The sequence below is a fragment of the Quercus robur genome, chromosome 10 (genome assembly GCF_932294415.1).
Source record: "Quercus robur chromosome 10, dhQueRobu3.1, whole genome shotgun sequence".
In the NCBI taxonomy this organism is placed as follows: domain Eukaryota; kingdom Viridiplantae; phylum Streptophyta; class Magnoliopsida; order Fagales; family Fagaceae; genus Quercus; species Quercus robur.
The window spans coordinates 38,955,585-38,982,532 of record NC_065543.1 but is presented as its reverse complement, the minus strand read 5'-3'; the positions used below and the strand labels follow the sequence as shown (position 1 = coordinate 38,982,532).

The 26,948-nt window shown below is 35.9% G+C and overlaps 3 protein-coding genes across 3 annotated transcripts in view; all 3 read right to left on the bottom strand.

Annotated features, from left to right (window-relative positions):
• Positions 1–26,948, bottom strand: part of LOC126704133 (UDP-glycosyltransferase 83A1-like) — an 82,030-nt gene that overhangs the window by 18,860 nt on the left and 36,222 nt on the right. The window lies entirely within an intron of this gene.
• LOC126701762 (UDP-glycosyltransferase 83A1-like) lies at positions 7,636–9,417 on the bottom strand. The gene is made up of 2 exons (XM_050400113.1): positions 8,832–9,417; positions 7,636–8,597 (listed from the first exon to the last, which is right to left on the bottom strand). Exons 1-2 carry the CDS (start codon positions 9,361–9,363, stop codon positions 7,711–7,713), a joined length of 1,419 nt encoding a protein of 472 aa, XP_050256070.1. The 5' UTR covers positions 9,364–9,417; the 3' UTR covers positions 7,636–7,710.
• On the bottom strand, positions 23,102–24,881 carry LOC126701761 (UDP-glycosyltransferase 83A1-like). The gene is made up of 2 exons (XM_050400112.1): positions 24,321–24,881; positions 23,102–24,168 (listed from the first exon to the last, which is right to left on the bottom strand). The coding sequence occupies exons 1-2, from the start codon at positions 24,853–24,855 to the stop codon at positions 23,282–23,284; spliced, it is 1,422 nt and encodes a 473-aa protein (XP_050256069.1). The 5' UTR covers positions 24,856–24,881; the 3' UTR covers positions 23,102–23,281.

Below are 26,948 nucleotides of genomic sequence, written 5' to 3'. Positions count from 1 at the left end.
TATTGCTTCTACTAGTCCTACTGTTTTGGTTCCTCCTACTAATAATGTTGAAATTGAGAACACTAATATCAAAACTGATTTAGCTAGTGAGAACAAAGACAAGGGCAAACCTATCATAGGAGCACCCCCTAAGCAGGATAAGAAAGAAGTTAAAAATCCTACGGCTAAGAAGGCTAACTCTCAAAAGCCTAAACAGAAGAAGTAGCACCTTTGTCATCATTATAGAGCAGCCGATCATACTCGACCTAATTGCTATAAGTGGTTAGCCACTCCACAGAGCAACGGCATGATAGCATCGAGAAACCAGAATCAGTTTCCATCCTCTTTTGCTCCTCTTGGAGATCTTCTCAAAGCCCTTATATTCCTTTCAAACTTGAACGGTTTTAATTCTTTCCCCTCACTTCCGGCTCAAGAGTTTGCTAGACAGAAAGATTCTTCCAAGGTGTGGAAGGAAAAGGGCTCCAAGTGATTCTGTCACTTCTTCTCTCTCTCCCTTCTTGTTTTTGTTTGCATTACTTGTGTGTTTTACTTTACTATTTTGAGTCAGTCTAGTTTTTATGTTTTGCTTTGTTTAACATGTTTTTGTTTGTCTTCAATTTTGTTTATTTTGTTTTTCATATATAAATAAATAAATTGAAAAATCAAAAAAATACAAAAACAATGTGTGTTTTGTACATTGGTACTTATGTACCTTGGATGGCCATTAAAACAAAGTTTTCTAAACTTTGTATCTTTTGTAGCTTAGATGAGCATCTCTATGCACAACTAAGTAAGTGAGCTTTATGGTTCGTGTTTGTGATAAGTAAGATTAAGTAATCTCTTGTACTTAACACTTGTATCACTCTTTTTAATAGGAAGGACTAGAAAATCCTAAGAAAAATGCATAAATAACCATCTCACTACTGTTGCCCACCAATCATGAAATGACATTTGTATACTTCGGCATAGCAAAAGTGGAATTTCAAATGCTTAACATAATTGAGTATTTCTTTTCTATCTCTTATAGGCCCATGCATAATTTGCTTAAAAGAAATATAAAATGCAAAAAGATCAAAATGCTTTTAAATACAATTGCAAGCGTGTATTCTAGGAGATGTGGGAGTTATAGGATGTACTTCAAAGATGATAGTCCCCATCAAATAGTTATGATTGTGCATGAGTTAAAGTGATTTTCTCATATCTCAAATCGTCATAACATGTATACATTTATGCAATTTTGCGATGTTTTTCACACACAACACACAATATTCTTTGCTACTCTTGATACATGTGCAAGTACAATGTGATTTGGCCATCACAAGATTTGCATGTGTGAATGTATGCTCACTAAACTGTCTTAACTTGTTTTTGAAATATAAAATTGGTTAGACTTGTTTAGTGTGTGTGTGTTTTGGGATCTATGTGCTTAAAATTTTTCATTGAGGGATGATTTTGAGAGTTCAAAATGTTGTTTGGATCCTTGGTTGTGTTGAATGTTTGATTGCATTCATATTTGTGTTTTTTCCTTCTTGGAAAATTGTTTTAAACAATCTCGACACCTCCTCGACACCTCTCGACACCTGGCTTATCTATCGAGCTCTTCAGCTGATTTTTATCGCAATCTCGATACCTTTCGATAGCTAGGTGGATCAATCGAGAAATCTCCTATCCCCTCGATAGCTCCTCGATATCTCCTTGATCCATCGAGCCTGCTTTGTTGTAGACACCTGGACACCTTTCGATAGCTGCTTCTGTTGAAGCTTTTAAAGCTCGACACCTGTCTCGATACCTCTCGACACCTTGATCTGTCGAGAATTACTAAACACTTGTAAATAGGTTTTAGCGCGATCTGATCCTCACTTTCTCAATCTCTCTCGATCTGTCCACACCTATTCACCTCCCAAAACTTCTCTCTCTTACCTTAAACCTCCTCCTCAAGGTTTCTTCGAGATTCATCAAGTTTTTCTTCCCTTGGTAAGTCTCTAATCCCTCATTTTCATGCATTTCATACTTTGTAACCTAAGTTTTTGGGATTTTTGTAAAATTTGGGGTTTTTCAAAATCAAAGAGGTTTTTATGCAATTTTTGGGATGGGTTTTGAAGATTTGATTTTAAAAACTTCATGTGTTGCATTCCATGTGCATTATAACTATATTTTCATGCATTTAGATGTGTGTTATATATGTCAAAATGTTTGTGTGCTGGTAGGTTTGGATTGAGCTAAGCCTATGATGATATTACTGTTGCACGTCACATGCTCATGCATACGTAACTTACATTCAATATATTTCTATATATTTGAACTGTTTGGGACTTTTCTGAGTGTTTCTTTCTTCCCCCTTACTCTTTAGTTTACGTTAGTGCATCAATGGCACCAAAACGTAAGTCTGCTCTGTCCCGAAACCCTCTTCGTTCCGAGGCATCGTCTTCTTCTGATCCTACCCCTTCCTCTATTCGGTTCTGTGATGAGGATGCTCGAAAAGACTTCTCATAGAACTTTTCTCGACGAGGTTTTCATTCGGAACACCGAGTCATCTTGTTGGACTTCTTCGACATTGACCTAACCACTGTCATTCATAGTCGAGGTTGGGAGTCACTGTGTGACATCCCGATCACCTATCCATCCATGCTAATCCAGGAGTTTTACTTCAACATGCATGAACTCAATTCTTCAATACCTCTCTTTAATACTCGCGTTCGAGGTACGCACATAGTTATCACACTAGAGTTGGTATCTGATGTGCTCCGTATCCCGAGGGTAGAGCATATTGACTACCCTGGTTGTGAGCATCTAAGGACTGTGTCCAAAGACGAAATGATTTCTGCTTTCTGCGAACGTCCCACTAATTGGGGCGATCGTTAGTTTACACCATGTTCGACCTTTGCTAAAGGTCCTAAATTCATGAACATGGTGATGACTTTCATTTTGCACCCTCTTTCTCACTATAACTCTATCACAGAGCCTCGTACTCGATTTTTGCTTTCCCTTCTTGGGCATCTCACTATAGATTTTCCTTTACACTTTATTCCTTCTATTATAGATGTCTATAGGGATATAGTGACCCGTGATAAGCTCATCTTCCTTTCAACTATCGCTCGGATTTTATGCCATTTTTCTATTCCTTTTCCCTCGTCCGACCACTTCTCCATTATGTGTGCCATTGACTACGCTACCGTTAAATGGAGCAGTACGGCAACTCCTCCCACTCCCTCAGCTACATCCACCTCCGCTCCCTCTACATCAGCAAGAGGTGTTACTCTGGACGCTATCATGGTGCAGGTTCAACGTATGGATGGTCGCCTTGATACACTCTCTACTAAGTTGTATCAAGTGAACACCCGTGTCGGCCATATTACTAGACGACAGGCTTGCCTTGGTGGTTTTGTGAAGTCTCCCTCTCCTCCTCCCGAGGCACCCGAGGCATCCAAGGACGATGACAACTTCGACGACGATGATGATGGTGAGGATGGAGATGCTAGCTCTTCCAACTTTGACGAAATGTCTACTTGACACTCTTACCCTTTGTCACTCATGACAAAAATAGGAAGTAGTTTTAGTTATGAGAGTAGTCATAATTAGGGGGAGGGTTAGTATGGGAGATTTTTGTTGAGGGGAGAGTGCACATTAAGGGATGTAGTGAGGCTTATTTGTATCTTTTTCTTTTCTTTCTAGTTTAGACACATTGTTCATGTACCTTAGATCTTGTGATCATATTGTGATAGCAAACCTTGTACTTGTTTATATATATACATTTGAGGTTGTTATTAAAGTTCTTTCACCTATCTCTCCATGTGTCGTTTCTTTTCTTTCTTTATACACATGTTTCTTATACTTGTATGTAATCTATTATTTCTGTTTCACACAAAGATGCCTTAATGAGTTTTGTTTCAAGTGTTTCAGAAATATAGGTTACTAAAGTCTACTTGCCATAAACTCTCTTCTTGCAAAAATTTTCAAGAGTTTGTGTTAGGATAAATTTTATTGTATTCAACAAGTGAATATGAGTTAAGTGATTTATGACTTCTCTCATATGTTCATTTGTTTGTTATGGTTTTGTCACGGATTGCCAAAGGGAGAGATTGTTAGGACATATGTGATTCACTTGTTAGGAACATATGTCACTATTTTATGTAATTGACTATTCCTTTGACAAAACGCACGTTACTTGTAATTGGGTAGATCTATGATGTGTTTAATATTTCAAGAAACCTTGTTTCAAGATCAAGTGTTAAAGCCATGCAAGTCTATCCAAGATTCAAGTGCAGAAAGTCCTGTTCATTAAAACTCGACAGCTAGCCATCTATCGAGCCATGAAGAGCTGTTGAAGCCCGTAGCTCGACAGCAGCTCAACATATAGGGCATCTGTCAAGATTTATGAAAAACTGAATTTCAGTTCTATTTTGACTCCAATCTGTGATTATGTGTTTGGGCTTTCTTTTCTCACAACCCCAGATATGTAAAATGATTATTTTAAGGACCATCAAAGTGGACACAAGTTACACAAGTGTTGAGCAAAGTTTGTTCAAGCAAATTGTGACCGGAGACAGAATTTGCCCTAGTTCATCGTTCTTGTGTAGAAGTTGCTATGTTTATGCACCGTAGGGTTTCATGACCAAGCATCTTCTCAATCTTCATGTGATGAACTAAAGAACTATGCAGCCAACAATCTTCTCTAGTTGGTGATAAAAGTCATGTACTGGTATCCGCGCAATTAGTTAGTCACATACTAGGAGCCGTGCATTACAAGGAGAGATTGTCATTACAGAATAAGTCTAATTAGGTATTGGGGTAAGGGTTTAACTGTAGGTTGGTATAAGGTACTGGGATTCCTTTACTTGTAACCACTTTTTATGATAATAGTGGATTCTCGAGAATAGTGACCTTAAAATCACCCGGTGGGATTTTTGTCATATAAGTTTTCCCCATTTGTAAACAAATCACCGTGTCAATTTATTTTCTGCTGCATACTTAGTTTATTGGTGATTTGTTTGCGCTACCATGCATTTGCATGTTAATTTGATTAATTAATAAACTTGGCTAATTAATCAATTAATCTATCACAAGGGGTCAATTCATTTTTGTCCTATCACAATGTATGATGAAGTACACCTAGGGATCTTAAAACTTCTAGAGCATGTATGTTCCAAAGTCAATGTCTTTAGTTAGTAGCTCCTCTCCTTTGTCACCTTTGTTAGATAGGCAACAAACTTGCAATTTTCCTGGCAGACAGCTCTTACCCTTTGCAGGTCATTTTTTACAAATTTGATCCCTTATCCACCATGAACTACATATTCTGTTATAGCTTCCTTGAATTGCTTGGGTGTTGAAAACAGCATCTCTTTTTCAAAAGAAATATACTTTACCTTAGCCACTAGCTTAAACACAGGGAACTTCTTCACTTCCTCATTTTTTGTCCCTTACCATTTCCCACATGCGTACTTCTATCATCCTCAAAAATATCATCACCATCATACCCAAGCTTATCATTAGATGATGATTCCACCAGATTGTGCAATTCCTCACTCTTATAATCAGAGTTTATTACACCAGTACCCATTTGGTCTGGTTCAACAACATCACCATCATCCTTACCATCCCAATTATCACTACTGTATTCAATAAAGTCCCGAACACCATGGTTCAACTCTTCCTCATCATCTAGCCCATTTTCCCCACCTCATTTGACTCATCCTCATTGTTAAAAGTTTGATCATTAGCATACATCTCATCACTAGTATAGGATTATCTATTGGGTGCTCCACATACACATGAATCTCTTCATGACCCTTCACTAACTCTATCATGTACATGGCATTGTCATCAACAACAACCAAATGGAAGTTTGCCCTTTCTTGGTCCATACCAGGTATTGTATACTACAGCCTACTAACAGATGTGTACCCAAAGTCCCTACATATACCCTCTATCTCAACCTTGGACCACTTAGCAGGGTCACAATTATCAACTACATCTACTTCACCTCCCACATATTTTTTAGGGTTCTCAGTAAAATAGCCACCATGATGCACAGATATACTGAATAGGTCATCCATTTTGCATGCCATACACTCAAAACGAATTAAACAATGCTAGTTAAAGAAAAAGAACAAAACAACTCTTATTTAAGAAAACACTACTCATTTACCAACACATCACTAAATGAAGTAGTTCACTCTGCATGCAACATACCCTCAATACCAATTAAATAGTACAAGTTATATTTCAATGTAACATACCCTCAATACCAATTAAACAATGCAAGAACAATACAACACTCATTTACCAACACAGTACCTAATAAAATTTTTCATTCTACATGCAGATAACACAACACTCAATACAGTATTTACCAATACAACACTAATCAAATAATTTTTCACAACACGACACTGACTCCAATAGTTCTGGAGTACTAAAATAGACATACATAGTTATCAAATTACACAAAAAACCCACATACAATACTGTTTGGCTTACTTAACTCTCTTCAACAGGGGCACATAGGGAACACAGACAACATAGGGAACACATGGACTACAATCAAAAGTAACATACAAAACCATACAAACACATTGTGACCCCTACTACCAAAACCAACCAACAAGCATATTGTAAAGTTATAAATAAGGACATAGACAGAGAGAGTAAATACCTTTTCACATACAAAGAGAGAGAGAGAGAGAGAGAGAGAGAGAGAGAGAGAGAGAGAGAGAGAGAGAATATTGCCTTCAAGTGGCAGAGATGGGTTTTGAGCGATGGTTGATGGTGATGGTGGCTTCAAGTGACAAAGCTGGTTGATGATGGTGGTTTCAAGTGACAAAGCTAGATGATAGTGGTTTCAGAGAGAGGCTGATGGTGATTCTTGGGATTAATGTTTGATTTGGGGATTTTCAGTGTATACGTGCCATCTTTAGTGGGTGGTTGACTCATGTGATAAACACGTGTGAAGTAAATTGGGTGGGAAAGCCACGTGGCATGGCAGACCTGGCCACGGTGGATTTTTAATGTTTTTAAATGATTTTTAATTCTCTCCGTCAGCCATATCAACTTTCCCTATTACTTGGCTAACAATAAGGACTTAAACGTCACGCGTTAATTGGTTTAGGGACTAAAAGTAGTAAAAATAAAATATAGGGACCAGAATAGAAAAATGTGCAAAATGTAGGGACCAAAAGTGCATTTACGCCAATAAAAATTTTGGGATTCAAACCCCTACACCAAAAATCAGTTCATGTCTTGGTCTTATGATTAAGAGTAATCATTATGAAACAGATATTATAAGTTAAAATTCTACCACATCTATAAAAATAAATAAAAACCGTTTAGCTAACAAATGGCTAATTAGTTTGACCGTACGCGTTGAAACAAAATTAACTGACCAACTATCAAAAGACTCCATATTGACATTATTATATATCTCACCCCCTACTCTCACTTGATATGAGAAAAAAATAATATTACAAGAGATATCAAATAATTGAGTTATATGACTCTTGCCATAAAGAAAAAGAAGCTAGTTTAGCCTAAGAAGCACTAAGCTTGTTCAACTAATGATCCTAACTTTGCAATCCATTAACGAAATTCAAACCCTTACATAGGTTGGTAAACACGCACAATATTTCTTTCAATCTAAAGCTTCATTTTTATGGAACATGATTCAAAATAATATCTTAATAAGGACATACTTGAAAACACTTAGAAACAATATAACAATAACACTTTATAACATGCTTAATGCTTTAATTGTTCAATAAAGCTTTCAAAATTCTTAGAAGAGGATCCACCTTCAGTTACACTCGTTTTGGCCATTTTCTTTAGCTCCAATGAATTTCTTTTTATACCATCATCAAAGAGTAGTGTTTCTATTTTTGTTTTGATTTCATGCCTCGTGATGAGCCCATTTTCATCTGGGGTCAACCCTAAACCAATCTTCCAAACATCACATATGTAACTCCTATTATGGAATTGGTCTGAAAAGAAAGGCCAACATAGAAATCGGACTCCCATGCTTATACCCTCCAAGGTAGAATTCCATCCACAATGGCTTAGAAAACATGCAATAGAAGGGTGGTCTAACACCTTCTCTTGAGGTGCCCATTCAACAATCATTCCACGATCATTTAGTCTTGTTCTAAACACATGCAAGAATTCAGAAAGTGGTCCATCTGTTATATCTGATCGGACAACCCACAAAAAAGTTTGGCCTATGAGTTCAAGACCATGTGCTAGTTCATCAAATTGTTTCTGGCTAAAGGTTGCTATGCTGCCAAAGGCAACATAAATGACTGAACCCACAGGTTGTTTATCAAGCCAGCTTAGACAAGTTGAATTCTGAGGCCAAAAGCTTCCAACATATTTGCTCAATTGATTGCCCAAAAGTAATGGGCCAACAGGTATGATCCCAGGAATTAAATCACAGACCGCTGAGTCAAGTTCATGGAATGAGTTGCAGAGAAGCCAGTTGCATTGTTTGACATAATGGTTCACTCTCGAAGCATAATATTCAAAAAAAAAGTTTTGTATCTTTAAGTCTGCTGGAAAGCTCCAAGGCAACTCGGTGCTACTGCATGCTGGGATTTCCTTTGACAACCAGATCAAGTTGTCTTTTATTGGAGTTCCTACAGGGTGATTCAACTATTATTATTTTTTTTTTTTTTCCTCAAAATTAAACAAGTATAGGTCACTAATTATGTGGCCGGTACATTCTCATCCTTTTTCACCTTTCTTATACCAAATATTAAATACTGAAGATGCTTGATTATGAGTTGCTCAATAAGGTTTCAACATGTAAATCAAAATCTTTTTTAATAACATAAACAAGTTAAAATTATTAATAGCAGCAATATTTTTACCTTTAGTATCTATTATTCCATCCTCAATAAGCTTCGGGACATGAAGTAAAAAAGCCAAGTTTCCTGGTCCACCAGGCCAAACTGCCGCCCTTTTAATTCCCATCTTCTCAGCAACTTCTAGTGCCCACCCAACCCCTATACTAGCAATGACACAACTGATCTGATCATCATCATTTGACTGATTAATTGTCTCGATCAAGTCCGTCAAATGGACTGGCATAACTTTCAGCATACTTTGTGTCAGCTTAAGAAAATCTTTTCGATCATCCCCAGATTCTAGCCCATCTGGGATTAAGACTAGCCTTATTGGGCTCTTCTCTTCACTCTTCACTACCATTGAAGCTTTGACTTTTCCATGTATAAACTCAGTGTTAACAAATGTGACCTTGATCCCATGATCAACAATCTTGTGTGACAACTTCATTAGAGGGGCAACATGACCCTGCGCAGGAAATGGTATGACCAGCACATGCGGTTGCCTGCCCTGGCTGTCCATGACACAAATTTTCAAAGGGATTTCGGGCTCACGCATTTTAAGAGGTATTGGTTGGATTTTTATAGCTCTTTCTCACAAACGTGAAATCGGAAGGGGGAGGGGCTACAATTAATAAAATAATATTTCTCAATAATTAATAAAACCTAAGATGCGACTTGAGGGGATAAAGTATGGGAGGTTGTGTGGGATTCCCATTTTAAGCAGGGGCTGCGCCACGTTGCCCTGAAAAAAAAAATTATATATAATAATTTAAAATTTTTTATATATTTACTCTTTAAAAAAATAAAAAATTTAGGAATATCCTCACTTTTTTTATGCCAATAAAATTAAATTTTACTCCATAATTTTTTTCTACATTCAATGGATGAATGATTGTTTAGTTGTGTACATTGAAAGAAATGTAGCTTGTAGCATTGGTAATGAGACTATCATATAACAATTTCAAAATAGAACAAAGTTTCTCTCCAAACTAGTTTGGAGAGAAACTCTATAAACTTTTCATATATTTCTTTTTTGGGGTGTAAATTTTGAAAATCTAACTATTGAATTTCATGTTCTTTATGTTCTTTATGTTCTTAATATGCGTATCAAATTTCGTTCAAATCGGATGCTATTTACTATTTGATCAATTAACTTATTTTTTATATACAACTTTAGATCACAAAAACTTGAAATTATAACATTTATTTGATGACATAGCAATTGATCTTTGATCTCCTTGAAATTTTGTAAGCGTTAAGGATGTAATAAAAACATGCAATCTAACGATTAGATTTTCGAAATTCACACTCAATATAAAGATATATGATGAGTTTGTATGGTTTCTCTCCAAACTAGTTTGGAGAGAAATTTTCTTCAAAATATGAAAACTCATAGAAGACAATTGTTAACTTTATGTATTTGCATGTTTTCTTATTGTTGTTGTTGTTGTCAATATATGAATTTTTTTTTATTAGATTGTGTAATTTATGCTTCTTGAGAAACGCCTTGAGAAAAAATTTTAGAGCCGCTACCGATTTTAAGTTTAGAAATTTTTTTATTTTTTATTTTTTTTAGGGGAAGGAAGTTAAAATAAAATTATAATAGACTTTTAGTTTAAATAAAATATAAATTTGATAAAATTTAGGGTAAAATATCATTTTCATCCCTAAACTTTCACAGAAGTTTGTTTTTGGTCCTCAAACTTTCAAAAATTCATTTTTGTCCCTAAACTTTGCAAAATGTTCTACTTTTCACCCTTCCGTTTATATCTGTAAACATATGGACTAAAAAGTTCTGGTGAGACAAATTTACCCTCAAAGGCTCACACCCACTAACCCACATAACCCAGTCTCAAAAATCCCCAAATCTGAAAAGCTCATTGAAGATAACCGTTACTAAAGCAACAGAAAGACTTTGAACCTTCTTGTTATACGCAAACAAAAGACAAATTTTTTGCTTAATTGAAAGTTTCTGAAGAAGAAACCTCTCCTGCATTGTTGAAAGTTCACTAGTGATTTTAAATATTGACTTGCTTGGTTTGGTGTGGAGGAAAAGAGAAATCTTTGAGGGATTTTTGGCTTCTTTGAGTTGGCCGAAAGTTGCTCTTGGAGGTTTGTTAGAAAATTTTGCTTTGTCAGTCTTTTGTTTTTGTTCATTTGATTTTTTTTTCTTTTTTTTTTTTTACCTTGAAATTTACTCTAATTGTTGTTTAGTTTTGAAGATAAGCCCATGATATGCCAAAATTTTGATATGGGTGCATGGGTTTATTATTTTTCTGTTTTCAAGTTTAGTGAAGTTCATAGTTCATACTGAATCAGTATTTGATTTTTTCACATTTCTTCTTGTATTGTTTGAAATTTGTTGGTGGATTTGAGTTTAATGAGTTGTGTCTTGGTCAAAACTTTCATGTGGATTTCTCCTAATCGTCAACGGGAGTTGCCTTTGAACACTCCATCGCCGGTACTTCGTTTCCGATGTGGGGTCGCTGGTTAGGGTCGTCGATTAAGGCCGTGGACTGGCCCGTGAGATTGTGGCATTGGAGTTTTAAGCGTTTCAAATTTGGGGATTTTTAAGACAATTGAGGATTTGATTGGGTTGTGTGGGTGTCAGGGTAAATTTTTCTGACTAGTAGAACTGTTTAATCTATGTGGGCTATCATCACCATGTGTTTATAAGTTTAAAAATAAATTAGTTTCGTCAATGTTAAACGCCACATCAACATTCTGTTAAGCCACGTAGGATCTAAACTAACAGACATATACGAAATGATGGAAAGTAGAACATTTTGTAAAGTTTAGGGACCAAAAATGAACTTTTAAAAGTTTAAGGACCAAAAACAAACTTTTATAAAAGTTTTGGGATAAAAATGATATTTTACCCTAAAATTTAAATGATAAAATTTTGCGTAGATTAAACTGTTGTTAATTTTATCCCATAATTTAAGAAAATATGTCCTAACAATTAAAAAATAATACTACCTCCGTCCCAGTTTGTTTGTCCTCTATTCTATTTTGGTATGTTCCAAAATATTGTCCTGTTTCTAAAAATAATAGTAATTAATTTACCAATATTCCTACTTTATTTTCAAAATCATTTGAAAATAAAATTAACAAATATTTAAAAAATCAATCTAAGTGAAGCACCTTTTTAGTTGCCTGATTAATAATAACTCTTTAAAAAAAAAATTGATAAATTTATAGAAAGGCGGTTTTGTAAAACTTATATATTTTTTATAAGCAAGATAAGACAATAAATTATGTTCCCTAAAAAAATTTGACTTTTCAAACGACAAATAAATTGAGATAAAGGGAGTAATTTAATAATTAATTACAATAGTTGTTTATTAGGAAAAAAAAAATTATTCCAATGTGAGAGAGTATCTTACAAATTTATCAACTTCTATAAATCTATACAACATGTATATCTATACATATGCATAAGTTGTAACTTGAAAAAAACAAAAATAAATAAATAAACAAAAACATGGGGTGCAAAAGGGATTCTATGGAAAGTCAATTGGCGAATATATGTATTAAGAAAACGATAATAGATTTTTAGTTGGAGTGGGATTTAAATTTCTAGAACATAGATGCGTGTTGCATGTCATAAAACACTTATTGTTACTTTAAACAAAAAAAAAATGATTAAAAAAAATAAGTTGGTCTCTATCTATTGAAATTTAGATGCACGTTGCATGCTTTGTTATAAAAAAAAAATAAAAATAAATAAAAATAAAAATAAAAAAGAAACTTATAGTTATTTTACTTAAAAAAATTAACAAGAACAAATAAGTTGCTGTCTCTATCAATTGAAACACACTTTTTTGTGAAAACACTTATAGTTATTTTATCTAAAATACATGTTGCATGCTTTGTTAAAACACTTATAGTTATTTAATCTAAAGAAATTGCTAAAAACAAATAAATTGTTGTCTTTATCAACTGAAACTTAGATGCATGTTGCATGTTTTGTTAAAACACATATTGTTATTTTACCTTAAAAAATTGATAAAAACAAATAAATTGTTGTCTTTATCAATTGAAACTTAGATGCATATTGTATGTTTTATTAAAACATATTGTTTTTTTTTTTAAGGTGTAAATACACTTTTGATCCTACATTTTGAGCCAATTCCCATTATGTTCCTCACCTTTTTCTCCCGGCTACAACTTCATGAGAGGCTCTCCAATTCTCCATGGGCTTGTGCAGGGTATGTTATTGCTAGCACGTGTTCGCTTGCCCATAATATGTGGTGGTCACTTACTGCCTTCATACACCAACATATACATATTTATATCAGTAGTATGCCCTTGACACTCATTCATATGAGTGAAGTAATTACGGATTTGCTGGCTTAAACAAATCTTTGAAATAGGCTAAATCTTGTTATACACTCTTTGTAAAAACACAACTTTAATTAACCCATATGGCAGGAAAAATTACACTGACCTCCCTAAGGTTTTATGTCATTACACTTACCTCTTCTTGATGACTAAAAAAATGAGTTAAAAATCTCAGAAAAACAAATTCAAATCCTCTATTAGAGAGTGTGAGGATGGCAGTTTAAGTTAAGGGTACAATACGAAATTCATCATTTTAAAAAAAAACAATTCAGTCATCTAAGGGAGTCTAATTTCTGAAAAACTCAAGAGAGATCAGTGCAATTTACTCTCATTAACTATTATAAAATAGAAAATGTGAAAAAACAAGATACCAAAATCAGCAATGATGAGAGCAATCTGAATCAATATCATTTTGATTGGTCTTCTTATCAAGTCCTCCAGTTAACCAGGCATGACTCTACTGAGCAACAATCCCACCTAGCTTCCTTTCATCTTTTGGGTCATCACCTGTCTCCAACCCCTCACGAACTGAACAGATGGCAGTGCTGATCCTCAATTCCAATTAACATGGATACAATGCAATCTTCATTGACATTGTCTTAGAGTATAATTATTGTTGAGTATGTAAGTGTGAGTAAAGTCTCACACTGAATAATAATGATAAGAATGAGTAGTTAATTATAGATAGTTAGGCCCAAACTTATAGGTTTAAAGACTTTTGAAATAAGTAGTGTCTTTATATGTTATATTAACTATTCAATTGGAAAAGAAGTAAAGTCGAGATATGTGTACTTTGAACCCACACAAATGTGCATTCCACAACACAAGCTGTGAGAGAACACGACCGCGACCTCGGCCAACTTCTACCTTGGGCCAAACCAACATGAATGGTTGAGATCTTGTTCGTGTCCCTCAGGGTGGTGATTCAACTTAATATATATTTCCTTCTAAATCAAGGGTTTTGAATGAAGTTACGACTTATTTTATTGGAAAATTAAGAAAACCATAGATAAATAAATAAAATGTCTAATTTCATTGGTTTGATAAAAATGTACATCAATTTGAATACGACTTAAAACATTACATGGTTGCAGTCCTAGATATAATCTAAGAGAAAATTTACATGGCTTTGATTCTAGTAACATTCTACAAAGATGATACTCTGATAAAACCTTAATCTAAGAACCCGTAATCTAAGTTCAAATGTTAAATTACCAGGTGAGAAGGTGTTCACCGCAAGATAAAATCAATTCACCAGACTATGGTGGCCAATTAACATGTCACATCCCCAAATAAATAATGTGCTATAAGCAAACAAGTGCATGTCAAGATTGAAAAGAAGGGGATGGTGAACATGCCATAAGAACATGATTTGAAATTTAAAAGAAAAACATGTGATTGTTTGTGATTAGTGATGATCACGGACCTTTGATATAAAAAATTATGAGAGAATGGAAAAATAAGCATGTTATTGCATGTAATTAATGGGAATCAAAGATTAACCATGATTAATTTTATCTCATGAACTACATATGAACAAATTAATATCACAAGAACATCACTAACATGCTTTGATCCTAGTTACCATGATAACATCACCACAAAATATGTTTTTATTCTATCATAATAGCACTAAAACATAACAACACTAACATGCATAAAATTAAATAAACAACAAGGGTGGGGGGGGGGGGGGGGGGGGGGAGAGAGGGGGCGGGGAAGTTCTCTAGAACCATAAAATAGGAGCAATGAAATACTTAGTCGCAACCCAAGACTAGGAAGGTTGGATGCACATTGACCATTACTTTTTTTCTTCCACTAGAGCTCTAGAAGAGTGGAGTGCCTTGAACTATGAATCCCCCATATATTTAAAGAGCATAAGAAGACTCTAGAAAGGGTGTAGGTGCATGGTTTTAAAAACCGAACCAAGAACCAGACCGTTTTTAAAAAAAATTCCCAGGTCAACCCAATTTTTGACCAGTTTTCACTAGTTTTAGGGGTTTTTACTGGACCGGACTAGCTCTCGGTTCCCGGCTGAATCGATCAGACCAACTGGTCCATTCTGATTTTTAAAACAATGGGTAGGTGGGCTACCTCGGATTTTGGGAGCTTTGAATTCAAAATTTGAAGTTGGAGGGAAAAAAAGGAGCTAGAATTTGGAATTTTGAGTCAGCTATTTTCAACACTTGGATATTGCCCTATGTCTACCGATCAGTAGATGGAGTAGCAGAGCCAATGCTAGCCTATGTTTTTATTCTTTTTTTGTATAAAAATTGAGGTAAAACTAGGATTCTTACCAATTTCAGCCAAAGTACATTTACTTTAGTAATAATAACCCTTAATTATTTCCTAATTATCCAGTATCCCTTTTAAAATATTATTTAACCAATCAATTAGGGATTATTAATGTTTGACAATATAAATTGTCCAATGTGTTCTCCCTCATGATTATTTTAAGTCAAATCCAAAAAGATTGTGACACGTCGTTTATTTTTAATTTATTCCTTATGGAACCAATCAAAATCAATTTTTCATAATTACACGTGATTAGATTAAATCATGCAAATGCATTCAGCCATTGAAATTTGATTTCACAATATCTTTCAATCTAGTGGTTCAATTCGAGCTCATGGCATATCATTTTGGTCATTAAGCTTCAAGATTTATTTTGAATTGAGATCTAAATTTATCTTGGACAAAAACAACAAAAACACAAACCCAATTCAATATCATTAGTAAACCCAGCACATCCCCAAATTTTATGTCTTATGCACCATGCCAAAATCGAAGACTTCAACAGATCCACTCGATGACTCGGCTTCCCAAGTTTGAAATCTCAGATCTTCAGTCACTGTATTAGTATTGGGAAGTTGCAAGGATCGATTGGATTTGAAGGGATTTTGATCTAATGGTCTCTGTTTGTTTCGAATTTTTCTAGTTCTGAAATTTATGGGTTTGTTTTCTAGGTTTCATATTTGTGGATAGTTTGATTTTTCTTTGTTCGTGTGAAATTCTGGGTTTGTGTTTGGTTTCTCAAAAAGCGTAAGAAAAAGGAAGAAAAGTTCAGTGTTCTTCCGAAAAATAATGAAAAAAAAAAATGTGGCTATGCGGTTTGAAATTGAAATCTAAACTCAATTTTGATGTTTTGAAGTTGTGTGGGGGGTTTGATTTTTTGGATTTGTTCATATTTAATTTTGTTTTCATGTGGATCTGAATGTTAATATTTTGGATTTTAAATTTTCTGAATTTGTGTTCTTGTTGTTTTTTTTCAAGATAAATTCAAATCTCAATTCATGTTATTTTTTGTTTTTAATTTTGTTTTTTATTTTGTTAAATTGAGAAGTTAATTTTTAAAAATATATTTTGACGTGGATGCTAAATAAAATTTTTTTAATATTATTTTTAACGGCCACGTCAGCATTTACGATGCTAACAGTGCACTTTGTTTGTCACGTAAGATATTTCCATTAAGTAAGTAATGGTATGGACTAAAATGGAATGCTTTTTTCATTTAGGGACTAAAAGTGGTAAAATAAAATGCAGGAACCAAAATAGAAATAGGTTCAAAATGTAAGGACTAAAAGTGCATTTATGCCAACTTTTTTTTAATCACCCAAGAGAGGTCAATGTAAATAGTTTTCATTTTAAGGGAGGTGAGTGTTTTATTCTAAACTAGATGGGAGTTGATTGTAATTTCCCAAAAAAAAAAAAAAAACTCAAGGGAGACCAGTGTAATTTTTCTCATTAATTATTATAAAATATAAAATGTGAAATGACTTTTTTTCCCTTTCTTCTTTGACACCAAATATTAAATACTAATTATGCTTATTAATTATGAGTTGCAACATCTAAAGCAAAATAATTTTTAATAACAAAAACAAGTTGAATTTTTAATAGCTAAATGTTAGATCTAAGTTGTGTTAGGTTCAAGGTAATTTTCAACGATCCCAGGAATTCTCTTAAATTCTCGGGCATTCCTATTTGGTTGTAAACAGCTTAAGAAAATTAATTGCCCAAATTTATTACAACAAAAGACACATTGAGAGTAGGTTTTAGTTAACTCAAATTGTAAAATCTTTTGTCATCAAATAAAAAAGGCGTAAATGCACTTTTGGTCCCTACATTTTTCACATTTTTCTATTTTGGTCCCTACATTTTATTTTTACCACTTTTAATCCCTAAACCAACATTTAAGTCCTTACCATCAGCCAACTAACAAGGAAAGCTAATGTGGTTGACAAAGAGAATTAAAAATCATTTTAAAACATTAATAATCCACTGTGGCCACGTCTGCCATGCCACATGGCCTTCCCGCCCGATTTACTTCGCAAGTGTCCATCACATAACCACCACTACCACGTTAATCTCCCAAATCAGTACCAAAAAACCCAAAATCTCCCAAATCAATACCAAAAACCCTAACAACAAAAAACATTCCTCACATCCACCCACATAGCTATTCCTTGAAGCTTAGACCAGAACGGAAGAGCTCTTCAACAAGTTCCAGCGTGAGGAGGAGAGCACCAATAAGGTGTTACTGTAATCAATAACCTATCCTAGTTGTGTCATGGACATCAGAAAATCCTAGCAGAAGATTCTACAGTTGTCCAAACTACTGGGTAAATTGTTTAAGTGGGCTTTACTACATTAATTAATTTAATTATTTTGTTTCTACAATAGTTTATGGGTTTTCATTTTCTAAGCATTATTTGCATTTCAAGTGGGGCATAAGTGTAGGTTCTTCCAATGGCATGATGATGAGATATGTGATCGTGGTAAGGTGCTTATCCCACAGAAAAAGCAGAGGATCATCACACTTAAGGCTGAGGTTGCAAGTTGTAAGAAGAGAGAGAAGTTTTCAGTTGTGGCTGTGGCATTGTTAGTGGTGATGTGTGTAGTTTTGTGTTTGGTTAGGTAATATATGTAGTGTTGGTAGTGTTAATGTATGTAGGGTTGTATGTAGGGTTGGCAATGTTAATGAGATAGGGGTGAGTAAACTATTCCTGTGTTTGAGCACCATCTGCTGTGTGAAGCAACAAGTGTTGCTGCTGGTATGTGCTACTACTGCTGATGCTACTATTGTAATCAATATTGTTAACAGGGCATTAGTAAGGCTGGCAATTTAAATGTATGTAGGGTAGTGATTGTTATGGGCATTATTAGGGATGGTAGTGGTAGTGGTGATGTATGTAGGGCAGTGTTAGTTTATGTTAGGCTAGTAGTGTGTACAATTTTTGTATGAGATGTGTTTAGCCATGTATTACCTCCTGGTAATTTTGTGCTCCTGCCAATTATTAGTAATGTAACCCATTTCCCTATGAAATGAATACACTTTTTGTGCCCATGTAAATGTAAATTCTGATTTGAATGCATCTACCTATGGATTCCACAATGTGAATGAAATGAATACACCTATTGCAGAAAATAACTGCATTACAAATTCATTAACTACTAAAAATAACAGACTCAATATTAACCAGAACAAGATCTATTTTGAATACAAATACATTAATTGTCTCTCATTGACGTGAGTACCAAAAGTATGCCAAGATATATATATGTTCAACACATGCTACCATTGCCATCACCTACAATAACTGCCTCACTGCCATTACTTACAATAAAGTTCACACAAGGGTCAACTATACTATTACTATGTATTCCAAAACAAGACACAAAATTCAATATTAAACTAAACAACACAAATTGTATAGAAATACATCTTCAACTTATCATTGATTGCTACTCATTGGTATGGGTATTAAACCAGGACAAAGGGTTCATTTTTAAACAAAACAACACCTACTATCATCACCAGAATTGCACAAAACACAATGGCATAGTTCAACTACAACACTAACTACCACAGTTGACCCAAAACACCAGTTCGTACACAATCCCCATAATTACATAGTTAAGCCAAAATAGGGCATTGTTCCGTAGTTAACCCTATCACCATAAATATACAAAACAAGTGACCCTCATCAACAAAAAGAAAAATCAACTTCTTGCTCTCTTCATTTCCTCGGACCCTCCACAAATGATTGACTCCCAACACGTCTAATTGCTTCCATGTATATGGATGCATTCTTAGAAGCCTTCAAAGTCTTTGATCTGACCACCCTTTTCTTTTTACTGCCTTAAAGTTGGGTTACTGCTGTTGGAGCTATAATGTGCACCTGATTGGTGTGGTGCACTTGGTGTGGAGCTATGCTGTTGTGTATAAGAGTGGATGAATGTGCCTCCACTTGCTTCAAATGGATTAGATTGGGGCATACTGGTATGATATGGTGCAAACTGAGTGGCTGACCTTGTCCTGGACTGGGATGGAGCACCTGGTCTAAACTGGTATGGTGCACTTGCAGTAGATGGGTTATGTATGCTAAATTGTGGTGGTGCACTTAGACTGAAGCTATGCATGCTGGTCCGGTGTGGTGCAAATGGTGTGGTTGAGGTTGTCCTGGCCTATGATGGTGCACTTATGCTTTTGCTGGTCTACAAACAGGAAATTCGCAAACATTAATAGTGAGTATTGAACAGCAACTATTTCAACAGACAAGATGCTGAGCAATATGTTCACCCTTGTCACCATCTCTCTACATACGGAGCATGCTACAAGCCAATCATAGCACCAATCAATGGGCAGAATATGTTGAGACCATGTGGTGTGACCCCAGTTCAGCACCCTATCAAAAGAAAACCACTTGGCAGGCCTAAGAAGAAGAGAGTAAGAGAACCTAATGAACCAACAAGTAAGAGAGCTGGTAGCTCTAAGCAGTGTAAGGCCTGTGGTAAGTTAGGGCACAATAGGAGTAGTTGTAAGGGTGAGATTGGAGGAAACTCTTCATTGCCAGGCACGCCGTCGATTGCGATCTCGATCTGGCGCGATCTCGCGAAGGCGAGATCGTGATCGATGCTTCGCGAGATCGCGCCGTCGATCGCGATCTCGCGAGCTCCAGTCCGACGACCGCGATCGACGCTTCGCGAGATCGCACCATCGATCAAACGAGCGCGCCTTCGCGAGATCTCGTCCAACGAGCGCACTCGTCGATCGACGAGAGACGAGCGCGCTCGTCGATCGCGATCGTCAATCGCACCGCTCGATCGACGATCGCACAGCGCGATCTCATCGATCGCGAATGTCGATCGCACCGCTCGTCGGCGCGGTGCGATCGTCGGACAAGCGACGCGATCGATGAGCGCACCGCTCATCGACGCGACGCGATCTAGGCTCTCTCTCTCTGATCTAGGCTCTCTCTTCTCTCTTCTCTCTCTCTCTCTCTCTCTCTCTCTCTCTCTCTCTCTCTCTCTCTCTCTCTCTCTCTCTTCCGGAAATGATTTGAAGTGAAAATGAGGGGAGAAAATCATTTCCGGGTCAAAGGTGAAAATATTGGTCAACCGGAAGTCATTTTCCGGAAAATATCATTTTCCGTGACAGCCAAACACGTGGGTTTTACGGAAAATGATTTCTGGAAACGGTTTTCACCCAATTCAAACACAGCCTTAAACACAAGAAACTTCTTCACTTTCTCATTTTTCTGTCCCTTACCATTTCCCACATGCGTACTTCTATCATCCTAAAAAATATCATCACTGTCATACCCAAGCTCATCATCAGATAATGATTCCACTAGACTGTGCAATTCCTCACTCTTATAATTAGAGTTCATTACACTAGTACCCATTTAGCCTGGTTCAACAACATCATCATCATCCTTACCATCCCAATTGTCAATACAATCTTCAACAAAGTCTCGAACACCATGGTTCAACTCTACCTCATCATCTAGCCCACTTCCCCCACTATCACTGCCATCACCTACAATAAAGACCTCAGGTGGGTGCTCAATGATAGGTTATTTACATTCTCTCCTTGAACCCACATGGGAAGCAACAACCACAATGGGAGCATCAACATTAACCTCCTCAATAACAAGTTCTGCACCTACTCTCCTAACATACACCTATTCAACAACCACCTCAATTGACTCATCCTCATTGTTAAAAGTTTGATCATTAGCATACATGTCATCTCTATCATAAAAACTATAAAATTCACCCCCATCATGGTCATCATCATCACTATAATCACTATAATAACCCATAGGGCCTTGCTCCACTGCCAATGGCTGCACACCCTCACTAACATCCTCTCCTTCATCAACTAGTATAGAATTATCTATTGGGTGCTCCACATACACATGAATCTCTTCATGACCCTTCACTAATTCTGTCATGTACATGGCATCATCATCATCAACAACCAAATGGAAGTTTGCCCTTTCTTGGTACATACCAGGCATTGTATACCATAGCCTACTAACAGATGTGTACCCAGAGTCCCTACATATACCCTCTATCTCAACCTTGGACCACTTATCAGGGTCACAATTATCAACTACATCTACTTCACCTCCCACATATTTTTTAGGGTTCTCAGTAAAATAGCCACCATGATGCACAGATATACTAAATAGGTCATCCATTCTACATGCCATACGCTCAAAACCAATTAAACAATGCTAGTTAAAGAAAAAGAATAAAACAACTCTTATTTAAGAAAACACTGCTCATTTACCAACACATTACTAAATGAAGTAGTTCACTCTGCATGCAACATACCCTTAATACCAATTAAATAATGCAAGTTATATTTCAATGCAACATACCCTCAATACCAATTAAACAATGCAAGAACAACACAACACTCATTTACCAACACAACACCTAATAAAATATTTCATTCTGCATGTAGACAACACAACACTCAATAAGGTATTTACCAACACTACACTAATCAAATAATTTTTCACAACACAGCACTAACTTCAATAGTTCTGTCATACTAAAATAGACATGCATAGTTACTAAATTACACAAAAAAGCCTCATACAATACTGTTAGGCTTACTTAACTCCCTTCAATAGAAGCACATAGGGAACACATGGACCACAATCAAAAGTAACATACAAAAGCATACAAAAACATTGTGGCCCCTACTTCCAAAACCAACCAACACGCATATTGTAAAGTTATAAATAAGGACATAGACAGAGAGAGCAAATATCTTTTCACATACAGAGAGAAGAGAGAGAGAGAGAGAGAAAATACTGCCTTCAAGTGGCAAAGATGGGTTTTGAGCGATGGTTGATGGTGATGATGGCTTCAAGTGACAAAGCTAGTTGATGATGGTTAATGATGGTGGTTTCAAGTGACAGAGCTAGATGATGGTGGTTTCAGAGAGAGGCTAATGGTGATTCTAGGGATTCATGGCTGATTTGGGGATTTTCAGTGTATAAGTGCCATGTTTAGTGGGTGGTTGACTCATGTGATAAACACGTGTGAAGTAAATTGGGCAAGAAGGCCACATGGCATGGCAAACTTAGCCACGGTGGATTTTTAATGTTCTTAAATGATTTTTCATTCTCTCCATCAGCCACATCAGCTTTCCCTGTTAGTTAGCTAACGATAAGGACTTAAATATCACGCGTTAATTGGTTTAGGGACTAAAAGTGGTAAAAAAAAATATAGAGACCAAAATAGAAAAAGGTACAAAATGTAGGGACCAAAAGTACATTTATGCCAATAAAAAATTTGGGATTCAAACCCCCTACACCAAAAATCAATTCATGCCTTGGTCTAATGATTAAAAGTAATCATTATGAAACATATATTATAGATTAAAATTCTACCACATCTATAAAAATAAATAAAAACCATTTAGCTAGCAAATGGCTGATTAGTTTGACCGTACGCGTTGAAACAAAATTAACTGACCAACTATCAAAAGACTCCATATTGACATTATTATATATCTCATCCCCTGCTCTCACTTGATATGAGAAAAAATAATATTACAAGAGATATCAAATAATTGAGTTATAAGACTCTTGCCACAAAGAAAAAGAAGCTAGTTTAGCCTAAGAAGCACTAAAAGCTTGTTCAACTAATGATGCTAAATTTGCAATCCATTAAGGAAATTCAAACCCTTACATAGGTTGGTACACACGCACAATATTTCTTTCAATCTAAAGCTTCAGTTTTATGGAACATGATTCAAAATAATATCTTAATAAGGACATACTTGAAAACACTTAGAAACAATATAACAGTCACACTTTATAACATCCTTAATGCTTTAATTGTTCAATAAAGCTTTCGAAATTCTTAAAAGAGGATCCACCTTCAGTTACACTCGTTTTGGCCATTTTCTTTAGCTCCAATGAATTTCTTTTTATACCATCATCAGAGAGGAGTGTTTCTATTTTTGTTTTGATTTCATGCCTCGTGATGAGCCCATTTTCATCTGGGGTCAACCCTAAACCAATCTTCCAAACATCACATATGTAACTCTTATTATGGAATTGGTCTGAAAAGAAAGGCCAACATAGAAATCGGACTCCCATGCTTATACCCTCCAAGGTTGAATTCCATCCACAATGGCTTACAAAACATGCAATAGAAGAATGGTCTAACACCGTCTCTTGAGGTGCCCATTCAACAATCATTCCACGATCATTTAGTCTTGTTCTAAACACATGCAAGAATTCAGCAAGTGGTCCATCTGTTATATCTGATCGGACAACCCACAAAAATGGTTTGCCTATGAGTTCAAGACCAAGTGCTAGTTCATCAAATTGTTTTTGGCTAAAGGTTGCTATGCTGCCAAAGGCAACATAAATGACTGAACCCACAGGTTGATTATCAAGCCACCTTAGACAAGTTGAATTCTGAGGCCAAAAGCTTCCAACATAATTGCTTAATTGATTGCCCAAAAGTAATGGGCCAACAGGTATGATCCCAGGAATTAAATCGCAGACCACTGAGTCAAGTTCATGGAATGAGTTGCAGAGAAGCCAGTTGCATTGTTTGACATAATGGTTCGCTCTCGAAGCATAATATTCAAAAATAATGTTTTGTAGCTTTGAGTCTCCTGGAATGCTCCAAGGCAACTCAGTGCTACTGCATGCTGGGATTTCCTTTGACAACCAGATCAAGTTGTCTTTTATTGGAGTTCCTACAGGGTGATTCAACTATTATTAAAATACCAAATATTAAATACTGAAGATGCTTGATTATGAGTTGCTCAATAAGGTTTCAACATGTAAATCAAAATCTTTTTTAATAACATAAACAAGTTAGAATTATTAATAGCAGCAAAATTTTTACCTTTAGTATCTATTATTCCATCCTCAATAAGCTTCGGGACATGAAGTAAAAAAGCCAAGTTTCCTGGTCCAGCAGACCAAACTGCTGCCCTTTTAATTCCCATCTTCTCAGCAACTTCTAGTGCCCACCCAACCGTTGTATCAGCAATGATACAACTGATCTGATCATCATCATCATTTGACTGGTTAATTTTCTCGATCAAGTCCATCAAATAGACTGGCATAACTTTCAGCATACTTTGTGTCAGCTTAAGAACATCTTTTCGATCATCCCCAGGTTCTAGCCCATCTGGGATTAAGACTAGCCTTATTGGGCTCTTCTCTTCACTCTTCACTACCATTGAAGCTTTCACTTTTGCATGTATAAACTCAGTATTAACAAATGTGACCTTGATCCCATGATCAACAATCTTGTGTGACAACTTCATTAGAGGGGCAACATGACCCTGCGCAGGAAATGGTATGACCAGCACATGCGGTTGCCTGCCCTGGCTGTCCATGACACAAATTTTCAAAGGGATTTCGGGCTCACGCATTTTAAGAGGTATTGGTTGGATTTTTATAGCTCTTTCTCACAAACGTGAAATCGGAAGGCGGAGGGGCTACAATTAATAAAATAATATTTTTCAATAATTAATAAAACCTAAGATGCGACTTGAGAGGATAAAGTATGGGAGGTTGTGTGGACTCCCGATTTTAAGCAGGGGCGGCCCCACGTTCACCTGAAAAAAAAAAAATATATATATATATATATATATATAATTGAAAATTTTTTATTTATTTATTCTTTAAAAAAAAAATTAGGAATACCCTCAGTATTTTTTATGTTAATAAAATTAAATTTTGCTACATAATTTGTTTTTTATTCAATGGATAAATAATTGCTTAGTTATATACATTAAAAGAGATGTGGTTTGTAGCATTGATAATGGAACTATCATGTAATGATTTCAAAATATGAAAACTCGTAGAAGACAATTATAAACTTTATGTATTTGCATGTTTTCTTATTGTTGTTATTGTCAATATATGAATTTCTCTTTTTATTAGATTGTGTAATTGATGCTCATGAGAAACACCTTGAGAAAAACTTTTAGAGTCTCTACTGATTTTAAGTTTAGAATTTTTTTTTTAGTGGAAGGAAGTTAAACTAAAAATTATTCTAGACCTTTAGTTTAAATAAAATATCAATTTGATAAAATTTAGGGTAAAATATCATTTTTATCCCTAAACTTTCACAGAAGTTTGTTTTTGGTCCTCAAACTTTCAAAAATTCATTTTTGACCCTAAACTTTGCAAAATGTTCTACTTTTCGTCCTTCCATATATTTCTGTTAGTTTAAGTCCTACCTGGCTTAATGAAACACTGATGTGGTATTTGACACTGACCAAACTTATAAACACATGGACTAAAAAGTTCGAGTGAGACAAATTTACCCTCAAAGGCTCACACCCACTGACCCCCATAACCCAGTCTCAAAAATCCCCAAATCTGAAAAGCTTGAAAAGCTAACCATAACTAAAGCAACAAAAAGACTTTTGAAAGTTCAAAAACGTGTACAAAAACACTTTTGAACGTTTAGACCCCCAAAAACCAACTTAACCAACCCAAGCAATATGTCAAACAACTAGTGTGCGGAAACTTAACATATGCTATAATATGGAATTGATTAAACAACTATCTAAGCCACAACAAAATAAACCACAGCAGATAATGTAAAGGCAGAGATAGAGAGGAAGGAAGATGCAAACACAGAGATAACACCAGATATGTTATCGAAGAGGAAACCGAAGACCTCGGCGAAAAACCTCTCCGCCGCCCTCCAAGCGGTAATCAATCCACTAGAAAATACAGTTGGGATACAAGGACAGCAATAGACCCTCCAAGCCTAATCTACCCAATGCACCTAAGCCCTCCAAGCTTCTTGCTCCAACGAGGTTGCGCCGAACCTTTTTCTTTTCTAGCTTTCCGGATTCCGCTACTACACCGTAGCATCAACCAATGAAGATTGGCTCCTTCCTAACTGCTTCCCAGAACTCCAAACGTCTGTCTCACAGAGATGATAATGGTGAAAACCAGGTTTGGTATAATGCCTCTCAAGGATTTGACAATGGAGAGGAAGAGAGTGAGGGAATTTGATGAGACTCTAAGGTAGAGATTGTGGGTGAAACAATCTGGTTTTTCTTTAGGGTTTCTCTCTCAAAATTCTCTCTGGAAGCTCTCTTTCAATCGTGGGTTAAAATGGTATTTATACTGGAGTGAAGAGGAATGCGAAACGTTAGGTTTTTCCAAAACAGGGGTGGCTCGCGGCTTGACCTCGCGGCTTGACTAAGTCGCGAGTTCCAGTCGCGAGTTAACCGTATGGCCAGTTGTCTTGTTTTGTCCTGTAGTGCTCCAGCTAGCATGACTGTTCATCTTCCAGCATGCTTGGCACGTGTGCATCTTCTGGCGGGTTGAAGCCGCGAGTCCACCCGCGAGTCCCAGCCGCGACACTCTGTTTTCTTGCACACTCTTGAGCAATCTTCACTCTATCTCACTCACTACCCTTACAACAATCCCACCTAAATACAGGGTTTCTAAATGCTGAATTACAAGCAAATTTGGCACGGAATAAAGCCAATTAGATGGT